Genomic DNA, 23,286 nt, shown 5'->3' with positions numbered 1-23,286 from the left:
AGGTATATAGTGTTAGGAACCCGTCTAACTAGAGATTGCCTTGACGTTCGGCAGACGGGCTCAGATAATTTTGTACAAAATGATTTGCCAAATATCTCTAACTGGCTGGTATAGCATTTGCAATATTGCGGTGCTATGGGATGTGCTGACTGACCCCCCTTTTTTACTATACTGAAATAGTACTTTGGACTTTACTGCCATATATGCCCCTCATCTACACTGCTTAAAAATGAGGTATTTAAATAAGAAGATTTTAAGTTAATGTACTCTAATAAACTTGAATTGAGAGGGCAATGCCAAAGTCTGGAAAAAGCAGCAGCTGTGGATTGACCAACAAGGGTCACCAGACCCCTGTTCTCCAAAAAGGTAAGGGTCCTGGAGGTGGAACCCACAATTATCAGGAATTTATAGCATATGCTGAATGTATAACATAAACGTCTAAGGTGCCAACACCTCTTCAGGTGTCTTACAAGAGTAGAATACTGTACTGATGACCTATCCACGGCCTCTTCTAACAGCTGATCCATGGTAGTGCAGGGTGTCAGACCCCACCGTTCTGATGTGGATGACCTACCCTTAGGATAGGAAGTCAATATTTTACTCCACGAAAACCCCTTTAAGGACACGTGTTGCCCTGCCAACAAAATCTGTTAGATTGTGGACTTAGCTATTAAACTTACAGTTCAGTGCTGCCACCTGTGCATACACTTCTCAAAAAAGAAACTGCAACATCAGAATGGAAAAGTTGTGTAATTACGCACTTACACTCCGTGGCATGCTATCAGTGGGGTTATTAATGGCTGCCTGAAGAAAGTTCTGCCACACTGAATGCACTTGGGCATGCAAATCATCAAGATCCACTGTTGGCAGCTCTCTTTGCAATTGCTGACAAATGATGTGCTTGATGGGAGAGAAGTTTGGAGATGTTGCAGGCCATGGCAGCATGTTTAGACCATACAGACTCATACAGTATCATGAGAAACATGCAGCCAGGGGTTGTTCTCTGGAAAAATGCTTCCTGGGATACTTTGGAGATATGGATGTACCACTGGTTCTATGACTAAATCAGTGTAAAGCCTAGCTGTTAGTGTACCTGAAATGAACATTATATCACCCCCACAACATAATCCTGGGAGTAGAACTGGTGTGATTTTCCCTTGTGAAGGCCTCTTTATGGCATTGTTCACCTAATCTCCAGATCAATCTCTGGCTATCACTGCATCCAAGAAACAAGCAGGACTCATGGCTGAAGTGGACAGACCTCCATTCCAGCCTCCATTGCAATCTTGCTGTGCACCATTATAGCCTTTGAGAGAGGTGGTGTGAGGTGATTCTCAAAGTGCTACACTTGTAGATGGATGTCTGGCTTCTAGCCCAGTGTCATGCAAACACCGTTTGATGGTTTGTGTAGACACTATTTGCCACCCTAGGCTTGGGATGTCTCGTCCAATTTCACTTGCAGTACAGAATGGATCACTATACACAATTCTTCTAATCAGATGATCCTTCAATGCAGAGGTTCACCTGTGTGCACCTTTTTCTGTCAATCCAGTTTGTCATTGTTCTCCCAACGACTGGGACACGCAATGTTGAACAGTGCTGACATCTCGACCTACGCACACAGCGATCTGCTGTAGTGATAGACCAAGGTTTTTCAGTTAAAGGATTCTGTCCCTCTCAGTTTGCGACAAGTGGCAATAACTGGCACAATGACGAACAGTAGGCGTCGCACAATCATCCCACATGACTTTTTGAGGTTTCATGTGGCTAAAAGACTTTGCTTTCAATTGGGTTTTTATGCCCCTCTCATATGCCGCAGATTAGCTAGGCCCTTGAAAATGTATTCATCTGCAGATTTTATCGACACCTGCTACACCCTCCATTTTTTATAACTTTAAGTATTGTCCTTCTGGGTGCTGCAGTTTTAATGTTGAGGAGTGTATGCTTATGAGGTGCAGAGTTTCTGTTTTCAATTGGAAATTGGTGCCTGAGGTGGCCTGACTATTCCTTTGTTTCAGATAGCCCTGAAACAGATTTTGCACTGGTCCCAGAAACTCTATGTGACACATCCAGTGAATAACATTACTAAGTAAGGCGAATTTCACACTGGCGTTTTGGTTTCCATTTGTGAGATCTGTTCAGAGATCTCACAAGCGGTCCAAAATGGATCAGTTTTGTCCTTTACTGCATTCTGAATGGGATAGGATCCGCTCAGAATGCATCAGTTTGCCTCCGTTCCGCTCTGGAGGCGGACACCAAAACGCTGCTTGCAGCGTTTTGTTGTCCGTCTGACGAAACTGAGCCAAACGGATTCGTCCTGACACACAATGTAAGTAAATGGGGACGGATCCGTTTTCACTGACACAATATGGCACAATAGAAAACGGATCCGTCCCCCATCCGTTTTGGCTATAATACAAACTGATCAGTTCTGAACGGATGCATGCGGTGGTATTATCTGAACAGATGAGTTTGTGCAGATCCATGACGGATCCGCACTAAACGCGAGTGGGAAAGTAGCCTAACTCATATACATGCATAATGAGCGTTTTCTTACTTTCGTGGTACTTTCTTTTGTTTTTGGATATTCTGCAAACTCTGTCTTCGTCATAGACCGCTTATACCTGTGTGTAAATTTCTGCAGCTCTTTCTTATCATATTCTGCCAATCAAATAAAAGTGAATGTATGAAATCATTAAATCAGTACATCACTATGCTACACAAGTTAATAGGTGTAGTTTTTTTTGTTGGGGGGGGGGGGTTCGGGTTGCCATTGTTCTTAGAACCATTATAACAACTACATTTGAATTTGATTACTTTACTAATATATCCTCTTAATCCATGTTATAGTTGTGCCTTCTCCTCATTACCCCTGTAAAAGATAACATCATGTACAATACTGTGCAAAAGTTTTAGGCAGATGTGGAAAAATGCTTTCAAAAAAATAAATGCTTTCAAAAAATAGATGTATTAGTTTATTTTTTATCAATTAATAAAATGAAAAGTAAATGAACAAAAGAGAAATCTAAATCAATATTTAGTATGACCACCCTTTCCCTTCAAAACAGCAACTTTTCTTCTAGGTACACTTCTATATCACCACTTCCAAAACTCCTTGTTTTTTTTACACTGATAGTTCTTTATGACATAGGCTTTATGTTTGGCAGTGGAGTACCGTCAATGGAGGCAGACCAGGCAGTTGCTAACAGGCCTGACCAGGACACTGTAAAGAGTCCCTGCACTTCTCTAAAGAGTCATGGTTCTGAGGCTCTGCTCTTATGAGTCCCTGCTCATCTATATAGAGTCCAGGCTCTTACAAACCTCTATGTATTTAAAACTTTCATTAACTATTTTTCCAGATCATTTGCCAGGTCTTGAACTCAGGACCTGCTGTATTAGAAATAGAAGGCTTAACTATAGTCAGTGGAAGGATTTTCTCTGACTAAAAACCTTGGGCCAGATTTAGCATTACACTTACATCTTACTCCACTTTTACATACAGTCAGGTCCATAAATATTGGGACATCGACACATTTCTAATATTTTTGGCTCTTTACACCACCACAATGGATTTGAAATGAAACAAACAAGATGTGCTTTAACTGCAGACTGTCAGCTTTAATTTGAGGGTATTTACATCAAAATCAGGTGAACGGTGTAGGAATTACAACCGTTTGCATATGTGCCTCCCACTTGTTAAGGGACCAAAAGTAATGGGACAACTGGCTTCTCAGCTGTTCCATGGCCAGGTGTGTTATTCCCTCATTATTCCAATTACAATGAACAGATAAAAGGTCCAGAGTTCATTTCAAGTGTGCTATTTGCATTTGGAATCTATTGCTGTCAACTCTCAAGATGAGATCCAAAGAGCTTTCACTATCAGTGAAGCAAGCCATCATTAGGCTGAAAAAACTAAATAAACCGATCAGAGAGATAGCAAAAACATTATGCGTGGCCAAAACAACTGTTTGGAACATTCTTAAAAAGAAGGAACGCACCGGTGAGCTCAGCAACACCAAAAGACCCGGAAGACCACGTAAAACAACTGTGGTGGATGACCGAAGAATTCTTTCCCTGGTGAAAAAAACACCCTTCACAACAGTTGGCCAGATCAAGAACACTCTCCAGTAGGTAGGTGTATGTGTGTCAAAGTCAACAATCAAGAGAAGACTTCACCAGAGTGAATACAGAGGGTTTTCCACAAGATGTAAACCATTGGTGAACCTCAAAAACAGGAAGGCCAGATTAGAGTTTGCCAAACGACATCTAAAAAAGCCTTCACAGTTTTCGGAACAACATCCTATGGACAGATGAGACCAAGATCAACTTGTACCAGAGTGTTGGGAGGAGAATAGTATGGAGAAGGAAAGGAACTGCTCATGATCCTAAGCATACCACCTCATCAGTGAAGCATGGTGGTGTTAGTGTCATGGCGTGGGCATGTATGGCTGTCAATGGAACTTGTTCTCTTGTATTTATTGATGATGTGACTGCTGACAAAAGCAGCAGGATGAATTCTGAAGTGTTTCGGGCAATATTATCTGTTCATATTCAGCCAAATGCTTCAGAACTCATTGGATGGCGCTTCATAGTGCAGATGGACAATGACCCAAAGCATACTGCAAAAGCAACCAAAGAGGTTTTTAAGGGAAAGAAGTGGAATGTTATGCAATGGCCAAGTCAATCACCTGGTCTGAATCCAATTGAGCATGTATTTCACTTGCTGAAGACAAAACTGAAGGGAAAATGCCCCAAGAACAAGCAGGAACTGAAGACCGTTGCAGTAGAGGCCTGGCAGAGCATCACCAGGGATGAAACCCAGCATCTGGTGATGTCCATGCGTTCCAGACTTCAGGCTGTAATTCACTGCAAAGGATTTGCAACCAAATATTAAAAAGTGAAAGTTTGATTTATGATTATTATTCTGTCCCATTACTTTTGGTTCCTTAACAAGTGGGAGGCACATATGCAAACTGTTGTAAATCCTACACCGTTCACCTGATTTGGATGTAAATACTCTCAAATTAAATCTGACAGTCTGCAGTTAAAGCCCATCTAGTTCATTTCATTTCAAATCCATTGTAGTGGTGTATAGAGCCAAACTTGTTAGAATTGTGTCGATGTCCCAAAATTTATGAACCTGACTGTATGTCCAAAGCCACTTTTGGTTAAGTCAGATTTATTAATGGTATACCTTTAATACTGTTATAAATGGTTTGACGGTAGCAGTTTATCCTTCAGTAAGCGGCTTTACAAAAGTCGCACACTTTTATGAAAAAGTCGCTTGTTCTTTTAAAAAGTCGCATAAGATAAGCATGGTCCTCAATGGAGTGAAATAGCTTTTTTGCGCAATTGGTTTTGCGACTTTTTAAATTGTCGCAATAGTAAATCTGTCTAGAGATTCATTTACATAAGAAAACACCCCCACTTTCAGAAAATTGGCAAGCATAGCGCAGAGCCAATAAAAGTCGCAAATCTTTGCGCAGTTTTAGCGATTGCACAAATTCTTTTGACTTTTTCACTCCATTATTTTGACTTGAGCCAATGATAAATCTGGCCCCTTGTTTTTTTCCCATGTGCAGGGTGAGGCAGAAGTCTGGACACACCATTTTAACATGTGTAATCTGTAGAAAATGTGTGAAATTATTAATTGGGAGGCTGCATTATTTGGCAGAGGAAACGTTTTTGACCAACATTTTGAAATCCAATACGTTGAATTAAGCTTAGTTTTTTTTTAATGGGGACTGGGTCATATTGGCTAGAATTTAATCAGAAACACATTTGAACTGTCAGTTCTGACCTATCTTTACCTTTGGAGTTAAGTGAGGTAAAATATTTCTAATGTGCTTTACATGATGTGTTCATTGTGTCCACCATTCTGAAGAACTGCAGGTGATACTTCTTCATAGCACTGTACAATTTGCCATTTCAGATGAGCCATATTCTGTATTTTTCCACATACACAAGGGACTTTAAATGACCCAAGAAGTAAAAGTCCATAGTTAAAGTGGTATTTAACAGATATGCTTATGTAGTCGCTCACCTCATGTACATCTTCTCCATGCTTTTTCTTTTTTTACCCCTTCAAGACCTTGCGATTCATTGTATTTGCCTATGCGTTTTTTACTCCTTGCCTTCCCAGAACCATAATTTTTTTCAATTTTCTGTTTTTGTGGGACAAGTTGTACTATTACCATATAATATTGCACACAAGGTAATAGTATGCTGGGAAAAAATTCCAAATGGGGTGGAATTGGATAAACCAAATAATTCTGCTATAGTTTTATGGGTTTCTTTTTTACGCTATTTCCTATGTGGTAAAACTGACCTGTTACCTTGATTCTCTGTGTTCTCAGTACCACTGCATTGTGTTTTAATGCTAAAGAAAAAAATTGTAAAACTTCCTTTTTTGCCTTGCCATATTCTGACCCCCATAACTTTTTTATAGCTACATCTACGGTGCTATGTAGGGGCTCATTTTTTGCAGGATGATCTGTATTTGTTATTAATACAGTTTTGGAGTGTGAATGTGTGTCCTTTGCAGCATTCATCGCACAGGATGAATTTATTTACATTTTAATAGTATGGGCATTTTGGGACGTGGCAGTGCTAATGACCTTTCTTTTTTTACTGTTAACTTATTTTTAAAATGAAGAAAGGGGGTCATTTGAATTTTTATATTTTTAAAAACTTTTTTCACTTTTTTAAATCCCCTTTAGATGGGGACTCCTATAGATTGCAATGAGCTACCATTGCAGCCTAGGGCTACATAAGGACATAGCTGTGACAGGTCTTGGAGCATTCAGAAGGCCAGAGGCTGCCACAGGAAATTAATGTCAATGACAAATGACAATAAAAAACATTTGTTGCACTTTTCTCACAAGGACTCAAAGAGCAGGGATAGTTGTGTGGCTAGGGAAACTGTCACGGCTTTTGGTGTGCGCCGTGACACAGTTGCCGTGCATGCTGTAGCCAGCGGCAACGTGTTTTGGTTGCAGCATGTAGGTGTCTCCTCCTTTCTCCTGGGGCTTCCCCTGTCTGGTGCCGGAGGGGTTAATTATCTAGCTGGTGGGGATTTAGGTGTATCCTGGGTGTGGCCACGAGGTTTATATTGCCTGTGGCCTGTTGGCTGGGTTCAATGTTCCTCCAGCCTTGCTTTGTGCTAAAGCTGTGCTCCTGCCCGGCCTCTGCCATCTGCCCAGTGTTTGAGGGCCACCTTGTGGAACATCAAGGTCACCATGATGTCTCCCCTATGTTCCCGTTGTTCACCTTCCCTTCACTACCCTTGCATATGTTTGGTGTTGTTTATGTATGGGTGGTTGTTGTCTTGTCTAGTGGTTGTTACATGTCTGGTCTGTTGGTGTCTATAGTCCAGGATGATTGCTAGACATGTTCCCTGTGTGGTGTGCCTCTGGAAGGGGGTGTCAGGGTTTCCCGGAGGGGGAACTACAAGTCTGTATGCTGCTCTGCCTGGGGCCGCCATTTGTCCTGTTTGCATGGGGGTTTCCAGGCAGTAACTGGTGTGCTGGATACCTGGGTGTGGTTGTTTGTACTGTGTCCTGTATGGTGTGTGGGCACCAGTACTCATGCTCGGGTTCCAGTCGATGTTGCTGCGGCAGGTAAGTGTATTGTATGGTGTGCTTACCTGCTAATCCAGTTACTGTATACAATCTCCTCTTTTTTCTTGCAGCTAGACCAGTGGAGACTCCTGTTCATCCGTGTCTAGGATGAACAGGTCGTCTCTGCCCTTTCTTTATTTGAGGGATTATCAGGGTCCTAGGTTTCCTGGTATAAGCCGTCCTACCATCCAGGTCCGCTCATACGGTGAGGAGTTAGGGCGAGGATTAGGGATGCTTTAGGAGGTGACCTGCTCCCTTATCCCAGTCGCTGGCCTAGTTGCTATCCCGTCTGCTTCCCATTGTACGGTGGGGAATTTCCCCCACTCCCCACCATGACAGAAACTCACTGGAAAGTCTGTGGCTGCCATATAGGCACTCAATCTCAACACACAATGCACACTAGGGTATCCCTTGAAAAAGCTGATGGCAATACCCGTGTCGGGGAATGGTGGTGGCTTGACTTGGTGCGGGATTACTTATTTTTGGTTGGTATGATTACTGGTTCTTACCTATTTATTCAGTTAACTTACTAGCTGTATTGTATGTAAATTGGGTCACATTGTCTATGTGTAAGCAGTTATCTTCATGGCTATACTGGTTGTGCCATGGCCATAGTTCCACCTATCTATCTATGCACTTGCACTTTATCATCCATATCCTGCTGTCAGACCACCATAATTGATTTGTTTTTAACCATTTTTATTTTGTTTGTGCTTGCTAATCATGTTGAGAATTATTTGTTAAGACAATAAAATTAATTATTTAACCCTTTCAACCCCGGGCCAGTTTTCACCTTCCTGCCCAGGCCATTTTTTACAAATCTGACATGTGTCACTTTATGTTGTAATAACTTTAAAACGCTTTTACTTATCCAGGCCATTCTGAGAATATTTTATCGTCACATATTGTACTTCATGACAGTGGTAAAATTCAGTCAAAATATTTCATTTTTATTTATAAAAAAATACCAAATTTACCAAAAAACTTTTATAATAGATAGTGATACCTCCAAAAATAGTTACTTTACATTTCCCATATGTCTACTTCATGTTTGGATCATTTTGAAAATGACATTTTATTTTTTGGGGAAGTTAGAAGGCTTAGAAATTTAGAAGCAAATCTTGAAATTTTTCAGAAAATTTCCAAAACCCACTTTTTAAGGACCAGATCAGGTCTGAAGTCACTTTGTGAGGCTTACATGATAGAAACCAACCAAAAATGACCCCATTTTAGAAACTAGGTATTCAAGGTATTCAAAACTGATTTTACAAACTTTGTTAACCCTTTAGGTGTTCCACAAGAATTAAAGGAAAATGTCGATGAAATTTCAGAATTTCACTTTTTTGGCAGATTTTCAAGGGTTAACAGCCAAACAAAACTCAATATTTATTGCCTTGATTCTGTAGTTTACGACCACATATGGGGTGTTTCTGTAAACTGCTGTACGGGCACAGAAGGAAAGGAACGCCTTATGGTTTTTGGAGGGCAGATTTCACTGGGATAATTTTAAGTTGGCATGTCACATTTGAAGACCCCCTGATGCACCCCTAGGGTAGAAACGCCAATAAAATGACCCTTTTTATTTTTTGTTATCTACATTGTTCATCTTACAGGTTAGATCATGTGGTATTTTTATAGAGCATGTTGTTACGGATGCAACAATACCAAATATTTACATAATAAAGCATTTTTGAAAAAAAATATTTTTTTGTGTCTCCAAATTCTGAAAGCCATAGTTTTTTTTAATTTTTTGGTCGACTGTCTTATGTAGGGGCTAATTTTTTTCGGTATGAGATGACTGTTTGATTGGTATGACTTTTTGATTGCTTGGTATTACGCTTTTTGTAATGTAAGGTGACAATAAATGGCTTTTTTGACAGCCTTCTTTTTTTTTTTTTACGGGGTTCACCTGTGATATTTTTATACAGAAGGTTATTACGGACGCGGCGATAACTAATATGTATTTTAATTTAAGTTTTACACAATTATATAATTTCTGAAACAAAAAAAAAAATCATGTTTTAGTGTCTCCATAGTCTATGAGACAGTTTTTAAATTTTTGGGGCGACTGTCTTAGGTAGGGTATCTTTTTGCGGGATGAGATGACGGTTTGATTGGCACTATTTTGGGGTGCATATGACTTTTTGATTGCTATTACACTTTTTGTGATGTAAGGTGACAATAAATGGCTTTACATACACCGTTTTTATTTACGGTGTTCATGCTGTTTTTTCTATCGAGCAGGTTGTTACGGACGCGGCGATACCTAATATGTCTATTTTTTTTTTTTTTACATTTAACACAATAAAATCATTTTTGAAACAAAAAAAATTCATGTTTTAGTGTCTCCATAGTCTGAGAGCCATAGTTTTTTCTTTTTTTTTGGGCAATTGTCTTAGGTAGGGGCTCATTTTTTGCAGTATGAGGTGACGGTTAGATTAGTACTATTTTGGGGGGCATACGCCTTTTTGATCGCTTGGTGTTGCACTTTTAGTGATGTAAGGTGACAAAAAAAGTTTTTTTAGCACAGTTTTTATTTTATTTTTTTGACGGTGTTCACCTGAGGGGTTAGGTCATGGGATATTATTATAGAGCCGGTCAATATGGACACGGCAATACCTAATATGTCTACTTTTCTTTTCTTTTTTCTACTTTTTCCAATTTTTTCAACTTTATTTTGGAAAAAGGACGCTTTTTTTTTTACTTAAAACTTTTAATATTCTTAGTAAAACTTTATTTTTTGCGCATAATCCATTGATTTTATATCGCTCACAATTGTGAAGCCATATTGCATAATATTCTTGTGTTGGTTTAGTAGTGTTTTGTTGGCACCATATCATTGTATATTATTGAAATTTACGTTGATTACTTTTTGATTGTATTTTAAACTATTGCAAAGTAAACCATTGATATTTTTGCATAGATGCTTGCACCCTGTTTTACTGATTGCACAAAATAATCAGGTTCTCGATTGAACTCTTTTTGAGATATATGTCCACCTTGCGGATCAATATCATTTGCATAATTTTTATTTTGATCCGTATTTATATATATATATATATATATATATATATATATATATATATATATATATAAAAAAGAAAACAATGGCGGCACCGGAAGAAAAACACAAGGAGGGTGCTATGTCCAGGGATGTAGCACCTTACCCCGTCAATAGAAGATGAAAAAACGGACAGCACTCCAAGTAAAAGTTGATGGTGTTTATTCACCCATGTGGATGGCCAACCACATGGGTGAATAAACACCATCAACTTTTACTTGGAGTGCTGTCCGTTTTTTCATCTTCTATATATATATATATATATATATATATATAAAGCATTTGCTTTATATACCCAACATAAAATGGAGGTCCCACCGAGATCAAGTTAATTCCATACTTTTCTTGGCTAATCAGATTATTCATAAATCTGTGTATAACTTTGTTGTAAGAAAATTAGTGCAGCCGGTAGTGAAGCGGGTAGTGATGTTGCAACAGGAGATAGTCCATCTAGCCCGGAGCAGTTAATCCATAAAGTTGTTGAATATGTCAATTCACATTTAAATTTCGATCATGATGTGGCTGCATGTATAAGTGAGTTGCAGGCAGAAGCCAAGAGACAATGTGTGGATATATGGACGCCACTTGGCACAGTCAGGAGACATCTAACTTATCTTGATGTGCTTAAAAATACCGCCAGTAAAAACAAACACCTCTTAAAGATGTTGCCATCAATTCTGTATGCATTATTAGAGGTCAGCATTTTCTCAGAGAGTAGACATATGCATATAATGAAAATGCAAGCATATGTATTCCATATGGAAGAAAGATTAGAATCTGCAAAGGAATCGATCGAGGACTCGATCACAGCCATGCTGCCTATCACAAATTAAAAAGTGAGGCAGAGGAGCTGCACATCCGTTATAGCAGTTTGCAGCAAACAAATGAACTAAACCAAACTGTAGCTAATGTTAAAAGTGATCTGTCTGATCATGAAGGATCTTCAGACCATCCAATTCTCACACCCCAAAATGCAGATATGTCATCATCACATGCTCTTAAAGCGCAATCCATCCGAGACCCTAAGCCATCCGAGGGTGATGGCATGATTACATAGGAGGCCTTAACCCAATTAAGTCAGGTGTTTCAAGCTGTAACCGCCTTACTAGGCGCTCTCCCCTAGAGAGGAATGTTAGTGTTAAGGGTTAAGTCACATGTGCCAAGTGGGTCTGATGGAAGTGAGCGGAGCGTGAGTAACTGACAGTGATGTGGGAAAGCGTGTGATCCATTCCCTACGACGCAGGCATAAGATTGCCCATCAGGGGGATGAGAGTTTCAGACAACCGACATATGCTGAGTTGGTCTCTAGAAAGAAAAATATCCAGTGTTCAGAAAAGGATCAGAGCTACTCGAGTATCGTTAAGTTTCTAAATGTCACTGTGCCCAAATTCTCTAAAAAGGGTTCTCCTGAAATTGCCAATCACTTAGAACTGTACCAATCCACCATGAATTCTTTAAAATTGTATTCTGATACGGACAGGATCAGATTCCTACCATGGGCATTTGATGGTAAATATCGCCACTACTTTATTTCATTTAGGGAGAGGGGAATTCAAGATTGGCAGGATGTTTTGCACAAGGTCAAATTAGAATTCGGCCCTTAGGCCTCATGCACACGACCGTTGTGTGCACCCGTGGCCGTTGTGCCGTTTTCCGTTTTTTTTCGCGGACCCATTGACTTTCAATGGGTTCGTGGAAAAATCTGAAAATGCACCGTTTTGCAGCCGCATCCGTGATCCGTGTTTCCTGGCCGTGAAAAAAATATGACCTGTCCTATTTTTTTCACGGCCAACGGTTCACGGACCCATTCAAGTCAATGGGTCCGTGAAAGAACACGGATGCACACAAGATTGGCATCCGTGTCCGTGATCCGTGGCCGTAGGTTAGTTTTTATACAGACGGATCCGAAGATCCGTCTGCATAAAAGCTTTTTCAAAGCTGAGTTTTCACTTCGTGAAAACTCAGAACCGACAGTATATTCTAACACAGAGGCGTTCCCACGGTGATGGGGACGCTTCAGGTTAGAATATACTAACAGAACTGTGTACATGACTGCCCCCTGCTGCCTGGAAGGTGCTGCCAGGCAGCAGGGGGCAGCCCCCCCCTGTAGTTAACACATTAGTGGCCAGTGGGCCCCCCCCTGTAGTTAACACATTGGTGGCCAGTGCGGCCGGCCCCCCCCCCTCCCTCCCCTGTAGTTAACTCATTGGTGGCCAGTGCCCCCCCCCCCTCCCCTGTAGTTAACTCATTGGTGGCCAGTGGGCCCCCCCCTCCCCTGTAGTTAACTCATTGGTGGCCAGTGGCCTCCCCCCCTCCCCTGTAGTTAACTCGTTGGTGGCCAGTGGGCCCCCCCCCTCCCTCCCCTGTAGTTAACTCATTGGTGGCCAGTGGGCCTTCTCCCCTCCCTCCCCCTCCTAATTAAAATCTCCCCCCTATCATTGGTGGCAGCGGAGTGTACCGATCGGAGTCCCAGTTTAATCGCTGGGGCTCCGATCGGTAACCATGGCAACCAGGACGCTACTGCAGTCCCGGTTGCCATGGTTACTTAGCAATTTGTAGAACCATTATACTTACCTGCGAGCTGCGATGGTCTGCGTCCGGCCGGGAGCTCCTCCTACTGGTAAGTGACAGGTCCGGCCGGGAGCTCCTCCTACTGGTAAGTGACAGGTCATGTCACTTACCAGTAGGAGGAGCTCCCGGCCGGACCTGTCACTTACCAGTAGGAGGAGCTCCAGGCCGGACGCAGAGATCGCAGCTAGCAGGTAAGTATAATGGTTCTACAAATTGCTAAGTAACCATGGCAACCGGGACTGCAGTAGCGTCCTGGTTGCCATGGTTACCGATCGGAGCCCCAGCGATTAAACTGGGACTCCGATCGGTACACTCCGCTGCCACCAATGATAGGGGGGAGATTTTAATTAGGAGGGGGAGGGAGGGGAGAAGGCCCACTGGCCACCAACGAGTTAACTACAGGGGAGGGAGGGGGGGCCCACTGGCCACCAACGAGTTAACTACAGGGGAGGGAGGGGGGCCGGCCGCACTGGCCACCAATGAGTTAACTACAGGGGAGGGGGGGGCCCACTGGCAACCAATGAGTTAACTACAGGGGAGGGGGGGGGCCGGCCGCACTGGCCACCAATGAGTTAACTACAGGGGAGGGAGGGGGGGGGGCCGGCCACACTGGCCACCAATGAGTTAACTACAGGGGAGGGAGGGGGGGGGCCGGCCACACTGGCCACCAATGTGTTAACTACAGGGGGGGGGCTGCCCCCTGCTGCCATGGCAACCGGGACTGCAGTAGCGTCCTGGTTGCCATGGTTACCGATCGGAGCCCCAGCGATTAAACTGGGACTCCGATCGGTACACTCCGCTGCCACCAATGATAGGGGGGAGATTTTAATTAGGAGGGGGAGGGAGGGGAGAAGGCCCACTGGCCACCAACGAGTTAACTACAGGGGAGGGAGGGGGGGCCCACTGGCCACCAACGAGTTAACTACAGGGGAGGGAGGGGGGCCGGCCGCACTGGCCACCAATGAGTTAACTACAGGGGAGGGGGGGGGCCCACTGGCAACCAATGAGTTAACTACAGGGGAGGGGGGGGGGCCGGCCGCACTGGCCACCAATGAGTTAACTACAGGGGAGGGAGGGGGGGGGGCCGGCCACACTGGCCACCAATGAGTTAACTACAGGGGAGGGAGGGGGGGGGCCGGCCACACTGGCCACCAATGTGTTAACTACAGGGGGGGGGCTGCCCCCTGCTGCCTGGCAGCACCTGCCAGGCAGCACGGGGCAGTCATGTACACAGTTCTTTTAGTATAGTCTAACCTGAAGTGTCCCCATCACCATGGGAACGCCTCTGTGTTAGAATATACTGTCGGATTTGAGTTTCACGATGTAACTCAAATCCGACGGTATATTCTAACAGAGGCGTTCCCATGGTGATGGGGACGCTTCAAGTTAAAATATACCATCGGATTGGAGAAAACTCCGATCCGATGGTATATTAACTCCTGACTTGCACCATATTGTGTCAACGTCAAACGGATCCGTCCCCATTGACTTGCATTGTAATTCAGGACGGATCCGTTTGGCTCCGCACGGCCAGGCGGACACCAAAACTACTTTTTTTTCATGTCCGTGGATCCTCCAAAAATCAAGGAAGACCCACGGACGAAAAAACGGTCACGGATCACGGAAAAACTGAACCCCGTTTTGCGGACCGCAAAAAAATACGGTCGTGTGCATGAGGTCTTACCGTACTGTGACTGCTGCAAAACGTGATATCTATAAATTCACATGTAGACCCAATCAAAGTCCCCGGGAATTCCTCCCCATCCTTAAAAATGCCTATGGGTTGGCGTATAGATCCCCAAACTGTGAGTCTGAGGAGTTCAAACAACTGGTTTATGATGCAATGACCATGCAAATTAAGCTTAGCTTGGCTAGAGATCTTGATCTCAAAGCTCCCTTGGAAGGGTTGGGGACAGCTGCCACCTCACTGTATAATATTAGTGAATGCCATGCTACAGGTGAGAGGAGATATAAAAAGTCCCCAGAACAAAACAAAGCAGAAGCTAAGGTAAACCCTAGCTTCAAATTTGAAATGCAGCCACGTAAGTATCCTCAGTCTACAGGACCTGTCCAACAAACCTAGCGACAACAGGTAGGACCCAAGCAAACAAAACCTCAGAGCCCCAATGGGCCAGAGGGGGATAACTCCGGTGCTGGGAGGTTTAACTACCATCCCCAATATTACAATAGGGGTCCCTAGGGATACAGGCGCTGGAATAACAGGCCCAGACAACAGAAGGAAAATAGGCCTGAACCCCCTACTTCACCTAGAAGTCGGTCACCCACTTCTAATAAGGGCACACCACAAGTCCAAACTGTGGCAAACCAAACAATCGATTGGATCAGTTGGCAGATCAAGTGGCCAAATTACATGAGATCGTTAGTAAAATGTCCCAGGTGTCCACTGGAAAACAGCCTTTTTTAGGGGCAACTGCAGGTCCCAGCTCAGCCCCGTAATGCAGGCAGTGCGGGGTCAGAGCCCAGGCCGGAACAAGGCTACTGAGATGGTTGTAAAAGAATCGAATGTGATTTCTAATCCTACTTTGCCTTGCAGCGTTCTTGACCCTAAAATTGAGGCCAACGAGATGTCTAACATGTCTATATTACAGTCTAATCATGATGATTCCTGCACTAATGTGTCTTCTCCAGTGAGTGATCCTATCATCTCCACGTCAATCTGCGAGCTGCCGTCTGTAAGCTGTGATGTGATCCAGTTTTCCCCAAAGGTGGGGGCTGCTACTACTCCTGCATGCTGCAGGGATTCCAAGAATTCACAAGAGATTGCGATGCTGCAGAAAGGTAAAATCCTTAGCAAGTGTCAAATAAATGAACACCCTAATTTCTTATGTGATTTATTTCAGGTTGAAGGCCGTTATTTCCTTGATTCTTATCTCCAAGATGAACTTATCGGGCCAATCAGGGGTTTACTTGACAAAGGATCACAAGCTACTATATTGTCATATAGTTATTTCCTACAGGTATTGGATGTGACAGCAAAGAAGCCGAGACTGAGATTGATCGATGGCTCTTTGATAAGTGTCGGCGGAGACACTTTGCAGTTCACCAATACATGGAGAACCTTTGCATTTGCCCAGAAGAATCTGGAGAAAACAGCTGTGAGCGCTAAAAGCTACTATGATCTGAAGACTACTCACAAGGAGTACCAGATTTCCGATCAGGTTTATCTCTATTATAACTTCGCCCGGGATCAGGTGAAGGAAAGGAAGTTCCTGCCTTCCTGGAAGGGACCCTATGTCATCATTGACAAATGGGTGCATATTAATCAGTTATGTGTTTGTCATCCTAGGTCATAACTTCGCCAAATGGAAGGATTGCCGGATGATGAGGATTAAAGCGATATCAAGGTTCCAGCTAAAGACGGAAACCCAGGATTGGTATAGTATGGACATACAAATGTACTAACCTATCCTCATGTATTTTTCTCTGTAACTAATTATCTCTTGACGCACTTTTGAATCGAGAACTTGCTCTGTTCAAGAAAATAAACTATGCCAAATCAAAGATGTATGGTAGTATGAACTCTTTTCTTGCAGGAGTGAAAAAAAAAGTGGAAGATGTATGTACTTATATTTGTCATACAATATATTACAGGCGCAAGATGGCATCGAGGGTTGTTGCCGTTATCTACCGCGTTGTGATCTTGGGGAAGGAGTTCCATGCCGAGCCGATCGCTGTACCAGGCCCTTCATCTGGGATCTTGCTGCAGGATACCACGGGATTCATCTTGACGAATAAGAGGGTTCTATCCCAAAAGATCTACGTCAGTTTGGATCCACGTGTCTTCGTCGAAAGACAGTTCAACATTTCTGAGATTTTGTCTCCGGAGATAAAGATGTGGTATCAAATGCACATCGGCTATTCCCAAGAAAGGATTACACAGATCCTGGAACAGACAAGAAAAATCATGACCAGAGAACAGTTTTCCACAAGTCGACGACCAAAGCGGTTAATTTCTGCGATTACAGCCGCCATAATCTTTGGTGTAGTGGGCACTGTCATTGCCATTGGTGTATCAGCTGTTAATTCCATCTCTATTAAGGTATTGGAACTTGAGATCGGTTCACTGAAAAGGAACCTGATAAGTATTCATGCAGAGATGGAAAATCAGAAGCAACATTTATCTGACTTGTATTCCGTTGTAGAGGATACGGTCGTTACCACCAACTTACACTCAAAGTTATTGACTCACTCAATAAATCTTCGTGAGGGTAACGAACAGTTTAAACAAGAACTAATGTCTCTGAAGGATCCGTATGAAAAGCCTTTTTGGACATTCCAACATAACCCAACTTATTGCGATGGATTATATTGTAATGAAGGGGGATTTGTTGTGCCTTTTCATGAGTGTAAACATTTATATTAAATTATTCTAGTTATAATGGGTATTCATTGCCTTTAAGAGCAATGTTGATTTATATTCACTATTTTGTATGGATTTTCATGTAGGCCGAAGTAAGTCCATGGGAAAATTACTGTGCCGTTCAAAGAGCTAGTGTTATTGTAACAATCTATTATACATTTAGACAGTTAGAAGATACACGGCAACTGCAGATTTAGAGGCTTCATTGTATTTGTTATCTGTACATGAATTCCACAGTGTGAGAATTCTCTAGATGTTCCTCAAAGTATAGATTCATGTATCAAAGTTTGTCCCTCGGTGCTGAGACAAGGCCTCCAGATGTCAGAAGTGTGTAGTATTAAAAATATCAGGCATGTATGAGTTAACCCTTAATGGTATGATGCTTATTGCTTATACAACAGTGCCACCTAGATATGAGCAGTTAATATTACACCAGTAGCAAAAGTGCATTTTGAGTAGTATTAAGACGTCACGTTCCTTATCAATGCACACGCCTATCCAACAATGATTGGAAAGTTCCAAACTAGGAAGGTGTGTTCATCTGATAAGTTTTGGGTTAAGAAACCAGATACCAAAAAAGAAAGAAAAAAAGGACGGAGAGAAAGAAAAAAAAACAAAGAAAGAAAGGGAGATTCTGGGGAAAGATTTGGATTATCGGAAAAACTCTTGAGAGCTGACTACCCCAAGACTCTGCACATTACTTGACCCTTGGGTAATGTATATTTTTGTTTTATGTAGTATTGATCTAAATTAATTGGCTTGATAGTTAGCCAGATACCCGCTCATTTGCGGACGTGTAACGTTAGTTGCTACATCAATATTTTAGCTGATTTCAGTTACGATGTATATAACTGAATAAAGGGGATAATATTGGAGAAACTCTCTGTTGGGAATATTTATATTCCCTAGTTTGATATCAAGCCAATTTCTATGTTTTGTTGCAATACTACCCTATATCTGAGATTGGTCATCATTTTGGGCAGAGCAAGAGCTTGTATCTGTCATTTTCTTGATTGATTTTTTGCGCATAATCCATTGATTTTATATCTCTCACAATTTTAAAGCCATTGCATAATATTCTTAAGTTGGTTTAGTAATGTTTTGTTGGTACCATATAGTGGCGAATTCTGGGTACTGCATATCATTGTATATTATTGAAATTTACGTTGATTATTTTTTTTATTGTATTTTAATCTATTGTATAATAAACCATTGATATTTTTGCATAGACGTTTGTACCCTGTTTTACTGATTGCACAAAATAATCAGGTTCTCGATTGAAGTCTTTTTGAGATATATGTCCACATTGCAGATCAATATAATTTGCATATTTTTTCTTTTGATCCGTATTTTTATATATATATATATATATATATATATATATATAGCATTTGCTTTAAATACCCGACAGCCAGCACCTGGCGCGGTCAGCGCTGACCGTGGCAGTGCAAGGGTTAATGCATCGGCATCGGTGCTTTCACCGATGCCGGCGCATACAGCATCGGTCCGGCTAACGGTAACAGCCGTTCCCCTGCAGCTGATCGGGCGGGCGCAGCTCCTGCACCCGCCAGATCAGCGTGCCGTAATAGTACTGCTCTGGGCGACAAGTCACATCCCGCTGCCCCGTACTATTACGACACTGGTCAGGAAGGGGTTAATCATGTCTACTGTGTGATTATAAAGTTTTCTTAATATCTAATCTCATGTATCCTTATTGGTTTTGCTGTTAATTATGTATATGGGTTAATGTTACTTTATAGGGGAAAGTAGTTTTGGTGTTCTTCACTGTAGAGGAATCACCAGACTGCTACCTCATGAGATAGTGGAGGTCAGAGACACCGGTGGGAAGCACCAAAGGATTAGTCTGGAGACAGGCCAAGGACAGGAAGAGTACTAGCGTATCTGTAAGACAAGTCGGAGGTCAGAACAACTGAAGTAGGCCAATTTGAGAAAAAGGCCAAGGTCAGGGCAGGTGGCTAAAATTCTGAGTTGGTAGTCAAGCTGGAGTATGGTACACGGGTAGTCAGACAGAGAAAAAAAGCTTTGCTGATTATTAGAGGCTAGGATACCTAAAGCTCAGACACCCTCCAACTGGATAAATGCCCAGGGACACCCAACCATTGGCTGGGGAAGGATTTGGATGCATGAGCTGGCCTTTTAAGAGGCGATCTAAGGGACCAGGACAGGAAGGCACATGAAGAAGCATGCAGGCCACAGCCTGCAGAGGAGTGGGATAGGGTAGCCTTGGGATAGTGGGACCGTGACAGGCATGGACTAAAAGGCATAACAAATCCTACAAAATCCCTGACTTTGTGCAAGTGTACCTAAAAGAAATGGTTCTATTTGAAGGCAAAGGGTGGTCACACCAAATATCAGTTTGATTTAGATTTTTATTTTGTGCATTCACTTGGGATTTTGTTAATTGTTGAAAATAAGCTAGTAAAAACTCCTATCTTATAAAGCATTCTTACTTTGCACAATTTTTTTCACATCTAAAACTTTTGCACATTACTGTACATCCAGCACGTGAATGTATCTCTTAATAGCAACTCCCACAGTATACAGTACATTATCAATCACAAGCTGTGCACTTGGCTACTGAGCTGATGCTCTTGCAGCTGCAACACATTCTCAGTGAGCAGTCCAGTGAAATGCTACATCCAAGCATGTGCTTTAGCTTGAACCCTTGTAGCTCTGACTCACTTCTGAATTGCAGTGTATCTTCATTTATTCCCACATTATAGAAAATGTGTGATGCATTTCGACTCTCGTCTGAACCTTCCCCAAACATGTGAATCCCATAATGCACACAAAACTTTTAAACAGCCCACCCGAAATCCATTAATGATGTCACATTGTAACAGGGGCGGGCTGGGCCGGGGGGCAGGGAGGCAATTGCCCCCCAGGCCGCCCTAAATAAACGGCCGCTGGGCCGTCCGTCTTTAAAAAAATTATTATATATATTTTTTTATTCTTCAGGGCCGCACCGCCGATCACCACAGGCGGCGCGGCCCTGGATGTAATTGCGGCCGTGCTGTGTGCTGTGGGGCAGGGGAGGGAGAGGCATGTCCCTCCCCTGTTCTTCTGATAGGCCGCAGGCACTAATGCCTGCAGCCTATCAGAGGCCGGCTCAGGCAGTGCGATGACGTCATTATCATCGAGACGCCTGAGCCGGGCAGCACACAGCAGGGACACAGGCCGGAAGAGGCTTGCATCGCTGCTGATGGAGGTAAGTATTAGTGTTTTTTTTTTTTCTTCTTTGCGGGGGGCTGGCACTAAGAGGGGGGGGGGGTTCTGGCACTATGGGGGGGCTTGCACTATAGGGGGGGCTCTGGCACTATAGGGGGGGATCTGGCACTATGGGGGGGGAGCTGGCACTATGGGGGGAGGAGCTGGCACTATGGGGGAGGAGCTGGCACTATGGGGGAGGAGCTGGCACTATGGGGGGGAGCTTGCACTATAGGGGGGCTTGCACTATAGGGGGGCTTGCACTATGGGGGGGCTGGCACTATGGGGAAGGAGCTGACACTATGGGGAAGGAGCTGACACTATGGGGAAGGAGCTGGCACTATGGGGGGGAGCTGGCACTATTGGAGGAGCTGGCACTATGGGGGCATTTCTTAGTGGCACATTATGGGGGGGGCACCATGGGGGAGAGGAGCACTATGGGGGTATCTGAGGGCTCTAAAGGGGCTTTTTTTAATTATTGGCACATTCTGGGGGGCACTATAGGGGAGAGCAGCACTATGGGGCATCTGGTGTTACTATAGGGGTATTATTTGGGGGCATTATGGGGAAGTGGGGGCTCTAAAGGGGCCTTTTGTATTGGAACATTATGGGGGGCACTATGGCATTTGGTGGCACTAAGGGGGCATTTTTTACTGGCACATTATGAAAGGCACTATAGGGGAGAGCGGCACTATGGGGCATTATTTGGGGGCACTATGGGGGAGTGGAGCTCTATTGGGGCATATGGTGGAACTTAGAAGGGTCATTTTTTTACTGGCACATTGTGGGGGAGAGGAGCACTATAGGGGCATCTGCTGGGGGCACTAAGTGGCATTTTTTTACTGGCATATTATGGGGGACACTATGGGGAAGGGGGAGAGGAGCACTATGAGGGCATTTACAGGGGCACTATATAGGGGTATTTTATACTGACATACATTATGGGGACATTAGCTCAACTGAGGGCACTAAGCGGGGGTATTTCATGTACTGTCATATTATAGGGAAAATTAGTACTACTAGGGGGTATTATGGGGAGCTTTACTACTACTGGGGGGCTATGAGGAACATGATTACTAGGGCACTATAGGGGCATTATTACTACTAAGTGTGCTCTGGCAGAGAATTATTTCTATTGGTGGGATTTTGGGGAGCACTGTTACTTTGGGGGCACCCTGGCATAGTATCAGCTTAGCACAATTATTTTTGGGGGACATTATCTTTATACTATTAGTGTCTGGGCGCAGTTATTTTTTAGAGCACTGTGTGCCAATAATTGTTTAAGGGGGCACTATCTGTGTGGTAGTAGTATTCCCAGGGGTACTGTTTCTGCAGTATAGTATTGGGGGCATAGCGGGTACAGTATTGGGGGCACTATCTGTGTGGTAGTAGTATTTCCAGGGGGACTGTTTCTGCAGTATAGTATTGGGGGTGGCAGGAAACTAATGTCTGTTTCTCAATCTCTGCAGAGACGGGAGATGGCAGAAAAATCATCATGGCGGTCTGGTCAGAATGGAGAAGATGAGGAAAGAGAACGTCTACAACAAAGGTGACATCACTGGATGGGGCGCTATGTAGGAGAGGAGATGCTCCGGCTCCTCCCCCTGCCATTTGCAGAAGGAGGATTCAGAGCTGGGTGAGGACGACGAAAGGGGGCAGCAGGCCACGGGAGGTGGCAGATGGTGAGGGGAACCACAGGCCTTGAGCAGGATCAGGGGAGGGAGGAGAGCGGAAGAGCTTCCTGGCTGTAGCTTCTTATATAAGCAGGCAGTGCAGCCAGGACAGACCCTCCCCTCTCCGTATGATGTGTAGACAGGCCTCAACAATAGAATGTCAGCTGTACAGCGTGTGTTGGGAGTGGCCTATTATATGTAGGAGGGGCTTTTAATAATGGGCAGGGATAAAAATGGGCCACTTGACTGGATTTGCCCCCCAGGACTAAGGCTGCCAGCCCTCCCCTGCATTGTAATGGTAACCTATAAATAATTCACACAGAGTCCTCTAGTAGTCTTTCAGTGTCCATTTTGTATGCATTATGAGATTCACATGTTTGAAGAAGGCTCAGACTAGAGCCGAAACGCGCCTCATGTTTTCTATTATGTGGCAATGAATGAAGATACACTGCAATTCAGAAGTGTGTGCCGGTCTTTTCTTCTCATTTGATACGAGACGCCTCCCATAGACACTAGCATCACGCCAGCTAAATCACCGGCGTGCCAACTTATCTATATACATACATATAAAACAGTCTAGTGCAATTGGAAGAGCATGGATTTATGTCTAAAAAACTAAAATTATAAAAGGCACTGGATATCACAAGCTTAGAGGGATATTTCCATCTGGGACATTTATGCCAGATCGATAGGATATGTAATAAATGTCTGCTAAGTGTGACACCCCCACATCCTCAACTCTGGGACCTGTCT

The 23,286-nt window shown here is 43.3% G+C and overlaps 1 protein-coding gene across 1 annotated transcript in view; it reads right to left on the bottom strand.

Moving 5' to 3' along the window:
• The window catches only part of FAM227A (family with sequence similarity 227 member A), an 83,893-nt gene that overhangs the window by 28,319 nt on the left and 32,288 nt on the right, over positions 1 to 23,286 (bottom strand). Inside the window, exon 4 of the mRNA XM_040408780.1 lies at positions 2,558 to 2,661. Coding sequence (XP_040264714.1) covers positions 2,558 to 2,661 — 104 coding nt within the window. The remainder of the gene's footprint in view (positions 1 to 2,557; positions 2,662 to 23,286) is intronic.

Source organism: Bufo bufo, chromosome 9 (genome assembly GCF_905171765.1).
Source record: "Bufo bufo chromosome 9, aBufBuf1.1, whole genome shotgun sequence".
NCBI lineage: Eukaryota > Metazoa > Chordata > Amphibia > Anura > Bufonidae > Bufo > Bufo bufo.
This window is presented reverse-complemented; position numbering and strand designations above follow the sequence as displayed.